At 38.1% G+C, this 6,476-nt stretch overlaps 1 protein-coding gene across 1 annotated transcript; it reads right to left on the reverse strand.

Moving 5' to 3' along the window:
- Positions 1–715: 715 nt before the first annotated feature.
- Positions 716–5,347, reverse strand: cst7 (cystatin f). The gene is made up of 4 exons (XM_079635288.1): positions 4,896–5,347; positions 4,548–4,723; positions 4,337–4,456; positions 716–1,140 (listed from the first exon to the last, which is right to left on the reverse strand). Exons 1-4 carry the CDS (start codon positions 5,080–5,082, stop codon positions 1,048–1,050), a joined length of 576 nt encoding a protein of 191 aa, XP_079491414.1. The 5' UTR covers positions 5,083–5,347; the 3' UTR covers positions 716–1,047.
- Between the last annotated feature and the right edge of the window lie 1,129 nt (positions 5,348–6,476).

The following is a 6,476-nucleotide window of genomic DNA, read 5'->3' on the forward strand; positions in this document are numbered from 1 at the left end:
AGTTCCCATAGCTTCAGAGACGCAGCGTAGAAGTGAACCTACGTATGAAAGGGAATGTCTCGGTTACATTGTTACCTTGGTTGCCTGAATAGGGAACGAGACATTGCGATGCTACTTTGCGAGTGCTTCCTCCGTAATGGGTAATATGAAGAGTGAAGGCACACACTTATTACGTGACGTATGCCTCAAGAGCGTGCTCCCGCCATCTCTCTTTAGATTTTCAGTTTCGATGGAAGTATTCCCTGGAGGCAGTGCAAGCGCCACTGGTCAATGAATTGGCATTATGGTATAGGGGCTTCAGACAATCGTCACACCGAAGGTGTTCTCATAGCTTCAGCGACACATAGTGTTGTTCCCTATTTAGGGAACCAAGGTTACATACATTACCGAAACGTCATAAATTATGGAAAATTCCGTCAATGGCGGGGAAGGAGTTTAAATATATGAAAAAATTGACATTCAAATGTAAATCAATGATTGGTTCAATATTAATAAATGTTTGATTTTAGGGACAATTAAAGGTCGCTTTTGTATGATAATGTTTTGGTTGCTGGGTCGCCACTTCTTGTCCACTGTAAAATCTTGGTTCAAAGCAAATCCAGTTGAGAACCACTGTCCTATTGGATGCTTGCACCCACCTTATGGGCATATGGAGTTATGAAATTTAGGACAGGTATGTCACATTTTGAAAAAACAAGTAGTAAATGAGTAGTCAAAAAAATAATAATTTATTCATACAAACCTGTTAGATGATCTGGTGTATTTATAGGGCCAGTTTGCTTTAAAGATCTGTGACTCAAAGGAAAAGAGACCAGGGAGATCAGAGATTGCGGTGATAGCCCCTGATCTACTGTAGGTGTGTAAAGCACATCAGAAGTGAAGCCAACTGAATAATTTACACTCAGTCAGTCAATCTCAGCATTTGATGAACTGAAGGTCACTTGCACCTATAGAATGATAACCAATCACTACACTGTTCACTTTTTTATTTTATTACCAAACATTTCAGATTGATCCATTGAAAAACATTTAGATGAAAAAGACATTTCAGAATTTATCAAAAGAATGACACTTAAAATATGTGGTCGACATTGTCTTCATCCATGGAACTGACCATATGTCAAAGTAACAGAGGAATGTCTATAATAAAAGGAAATATAAAAACAAATCAAATGAGTAATGATTTACAACCTCAATATACAGTATTTTATAATTACATTTGTAGAGGATTATCAGGGTCATGGAAATATCAGGGAATTTTTAATTGTGATTTGCAGGTCTAAAAAGTTGGAAAGTGACATATTGTAATCAAAATTATTCAATCCCCATTGCAAATCAGGTTTCAGGACTTCATGCTGTTTGTAATGAACAAATCAAAGTATTTGAAATACCGGTAGGTTAACTCAACAAATGTTTAAAGTAATTTCCCCAAATGCAACTTTTAATGACTCCTACATCTAGGGCTTCATTAGTTTCACCAGGTGTGCTTAATCTAGAACACTTAAAAAAATATCTGAACTGGCTAGGTTTGTTGAGTGTCACGTTTGAAATATAACTTAGTCAAAAGAATGGTCCAAAAAGTGAAAGTCCCCCTGTGGTGAAAATCAAGATTTTAATGTGGTTTAAATGTATATGCGAATTAAATACACATGTATGTCATGCGATTAAATGTAAATGTGTAAGTCAACACCATTGCTGAGTATTTTCTCAGTTTTTTTATTTGCCGCTAGGGGTTGCTAACCTCTTACAATAATAAAGGCGTAGGTTGATGATGCAGTGATAAGCAGAATGGGACTTGCTGATTAATCATGCTGATGGATCTAATAATGTTTATGGATGAGTGAATACATTCATGTTTTTTAACATGACTGTGGTATGAAGCAGGTCGCGATTGCTAATAAGAGACATATCAGCGGCACACGCGAGTCCCGCGGATATAAAGGAATAAGGATATTTAATTCTACCGAACTACCCGCAAGTGCTGTATTAATACTCACACAGGTCTGTTTATTTGACGAATTAAACTTGTGAGGTAACGCAGCGCTATTTCATTTGGTCTAACGTTACACTATCATACTAAACAGCATTTGAGTGTGTTGAAAGTTATAATGTTATTCTGTGTGTTAGTTTGTCTGTATGAGACTAGCAGTAAGCGAGATCAACATTAGAATAACATACTGATCATATTCTAACATTTCATCATGTTGAACTATATAACATTGATTTGTTTTATGTACATTTGCTCACTTGTCTAATAAAGTACATTAAAGAGCGGCGTCCCTGTCAAGTCGTGACTCGTGAAGCTCTGTCAAGTCCAAGTTTGTGGCGGACGCGGAGCTCTCGGCATCTCGGAAACGCAACGCTGATATTGATCCTCGTTTTAGTTCTCCTTTTGTCCCAAAGTCTGCTTGCCATGATCCATAATGTTTGAATGAAACGACACCAGCGTGCCGCTAGACGTTACGCACTATGCAGTTGTCCACATGTCTTCATGGTTACTATGGCAGTACAAAAGAAAACCAGGGATAACGCGCATATTACGTTATTGACAGGCGACAAGTGAACAGGGACGGGAACTTTTTAAAATTGTGAATTTCTCTGAATTTACAAATTCTTGGAAACATTTAGGATAATGGAAGTTCATAATTGAAAGAAATATATAACACTGTGCAAGTGGTTGTGGTTTTATGGATTTTGATACAAAATTCTTACATATTGTACCTTCGAACCAAAGACCGTCTCAAAAACAGTTTGAAATCGCTGGTGTTTCTGAGTCACAAACTACCTTGTAACCAATCAGATCAATGAGTGGATCTCTGAGCTGGTGTGAGTGAGTGGAGGTGGGGCATATTCATAGAACTATGCATACTTAATGAGGCAAGGGTGTAGAGCTTTAATTCAAGCTATTTGAAAGCATGAATAATTTTTTCTAGGACAAAACGTTTAAATATGTCGTTTTGGTGATCAAAGATGAGTTTTACGGGATTACGTTATTGACTGCAGGGGGGCTTTAAGAGAAGATATAGTCGCTCTTCACAAACAAGGAACCGGATACAAAAAGATTGCGAACTAAACCCATGCAGTTTCCATGCCAGAACTCCAAGACGTACACCACTACTGACCCAAAAGTACAGGAAAAGTGGTCAAATAAATAAGCCACAGAAGTTTTGGGATTCTGTTCTGTGGAGTGATGAAACAAAACTGGTACTTTTCGGCCCTATGGATCAGCGGTATGTCTGGAGTAAGGCACCATAGGCTCGGTGATGCTCTGCGGCTGCTTTGAAATCCTAGGAGAAAACGTCATGCTGTCAGTGAGGAAGCTGAAGCTTGGCCGTCATTGGACCTTCCAACAGGACAAATTAATGATCCCAAGCATACCTCAAATTCCACCAAGGCTTGGTTGCAGAAGAAGTCCTGAAAGATTCTGCAGTGGCGATCACAGTCACCTGGACACTTGCACTTGAACCCCACAGAAAATCTCTGGTGGGATTCGAAGAAGCCGATTGCAGCGAGCAAACCCAAGAATATTACTGAACTAGAGGCCATTGCTCACGAGGAATGAGCTAAGATTCCTCAGAAACGCTGCCAGAAGCTGGTGTCTGGTTATAGATCTCGTTTGCAGCAGGTCTACTAGGTGTTTAAATCATTTTGAGACTGCAGAAGTCATTAAAAGTTGCATTTTCATTTGAATTTGGGGAAACCACTTTTGTTGTGTTAAGCTATTTCCATTACCTTTGTTTGTGTTGTTCATTGCAAACATCTGAAAGTCTGTAAATGTTGCCAATAAACCAGATTTGTAATAGGGGTTGAATAATTTATATATATATATGGATAATTTATATATATATTGTGTGTATATAAAATACATGTGTGTGTGTGTGTGTGTGTGTATATATATATATATATCAGTAAGTTTTTTTTAAAGACATTTTTTTAATTCATCAAGGGCACATTAAATTGATCAAAAGTGACAGTAAAAACATTAATAATGTTACAAAACATTTATATTTCAAATAAATGCTGCTCTTTCTATATTTCTGAAGGATCATGTGACACTGAAGACTGGTGTAATAATGCTCATTACAGAAAATTCAGCTTTGCATCAAGGGAATAAATTATAATTTTAAATGTACTAAAGCAGATAGTTATTTTTAAATAACTAATAATATTTCACAATATTACTGTTATATATTGTAATTTTGATCCAATAAATGCAGCCTTGGTCAGCATAAGAGACCATCAAAAACATAAAAATCTAGAGTGCCTAATTTTGGCCTTGTTGAGTTACTTCAGAGCAAGAAAGCCATTTTAACTTCGTCCAGAAAACCACACATACCTGGCGTAACAGACTATCTGTCTGAAAGGTACAGTTGGTGAGGTTATCGTTGTTGCCCCTCTTCCTGCACACAGTCCGTGAGATCTCCACTTCCAGAATGTAGCGGATGCCTTTGACTACCTATAGCAGAGCAGAGACTGGATGACGCATGCATTACACACACACACACACACACACACGCAGTGAGACAAAACGGCTTCTTGTACTGTACCTGTCTCTTTGCATCATCAACAGACGATGCTTTGAACAGGAAAGCATCATTGGACTTATTGTTAAATGAGTATGTTCCAGTCAGGACAGCCTTCTGTACTCCAGTGTCATTCTTACTGACATTCTGCAGAGTTCCTGGGATTGGTCTGCTGACGACTGTGTGAACTTCAGCTTTCCCTGTAGTCAAAAAAAACATGGATTTTGCATTTTGATACAGACAGTAAAGTATCAGATTAACATAAAAGAGCCATTTAAGTGACCATGTAATATACACTACTAAGAAAACACACAGAACTAAACAAACAACTATAGCTACACAACTATGCAAATGCTTATGGAAGTATCTTACCGAGTAAGCATGAGCCTGCTAAGAAAAACAAGACAAGAGCCTGACAAGAGACCCTCATGTCTGTTGGAGCTCTCTCAATTCTACTAAGCAACTTCCTGTTCAGCAACACTTCAACCACCAGCCGTGTGGTGCAGTCCTCCAGAGAGCAGGCACACTTCCCATTGGTCAACAGCATTGTTTCCTTCATGGACTCACATATGCCTTAAGAATGAACACAGGTGATGCCAGTTGACTGTTGATTGCTGCTTGAGTACAATATGATGCTCCTTTGGAGTTAAACACATTGTTTTTATTTATAATATATTTAGTTTAGTCTTGATAGTTCTGTGTACGCCTAAGTGTTGTGGTCGAGGATTTGCTTCTATAAATATCAAATTTTGTAGAGACCACTGAAATCAACAAGAACAAAGGATGCAATCCTTCCTCAAACTGAACCAATATAGGCCGTGTGTGTTGAAGTGCTTTGAAAGATGCAAATGAACTCCTGTGGTTTCCTCCCACATCCGGTGATGAAATCCACTGATAAAAATACACGCTGACATGTAAGTATTGCATGTGAATGATGAATTGTTAGATGAGCAGAGCAAAACTGTCTTAAAGTAGCTTAAGAACGTGTGTTGAGTTGTGTAACAATATTAACTTCAGCTCTGTAGTTATTCTTCTTGTCAAAATCAAACTGCATTGCAACTCCTTTGAGGCAAGTTATTACATTTTGATAAAAGATTACAAAGACTGTGAATGTGCACTGTAAAACCATCAATGTGTATTACACTAAATAGGATCAGATTTTGATACGGTGCAGATAAAAAATAAACACATAGCCTAATCAAACACGAGACTGCCATTGTCAGTAAATGCAATTCAGAAGAATATTTGATTATAGAAACCCATTTCTACCACTGAGAAAGTGTTGCTGCTCACACTTGCTAAATATGTATGAATCGGATTTTGACTGACAGTCTGAAATTGTGAGGCTTTTCTTCTGTACCTAATTAGGGCCTTGAAGGAGCTCTTTAAGTTTGTGTTCATAACCAGCAGATGGCGCTGTGTCGACAGTCAGTGTAATATACGTGTCTCTTGTTTTTGACCCTGTATTGGGTCCAAACGGACAAGAAGCCACTACTCTTTCAGAATTCGTTCTGCAATCACTAAAAAACAATTTAGCTATCTTTTCAGAAGTTCACAAGAGGAGAAATGTGGCGTCTTTTCAGCTCGCTCTCTAGTTTCTGGAGCTCCTCAGCTCGCAACTTCAAAGATTGTGCTCGTATCAAGTGCTTGTGCTGAGAACATGAAAAGGCTAGTTCCAGCCATGTCACATCCTTCACATATCTCAATCTAGCCTGAAGAATTGCTTTTGCACTTCAACAATTGTAGGCTATTTTTGCCTGAACAGAATGTTGATCCTCTTCAGATGACAAAATCTGGAATCCCTGTTGTTCCTTGGCCCATGTTAATCTACCAATATGTAGGCAATGCATTGGCAATGCAGCCATTTTCTATGTTTACAGCAGGGCTGGTCAACATTTGCTTGTTTAAACATGAATCCAACTAAAGAGATAAAAAAATAATGAAAAAAAACGT

The sequence above is a fragment of the Phoxinus phoxinus genome (genome assembly GCF_949152265.1).
Source record: "Phoxinus phoxinus genome assembly, chromosome: 14".
Lineage (NCBI taxonomy): Eukaryota > Metazoa > Chordata > Actinopteri > Cypriniformes > Leuciscidae > Phoxinus > Phoxinus phoxinus.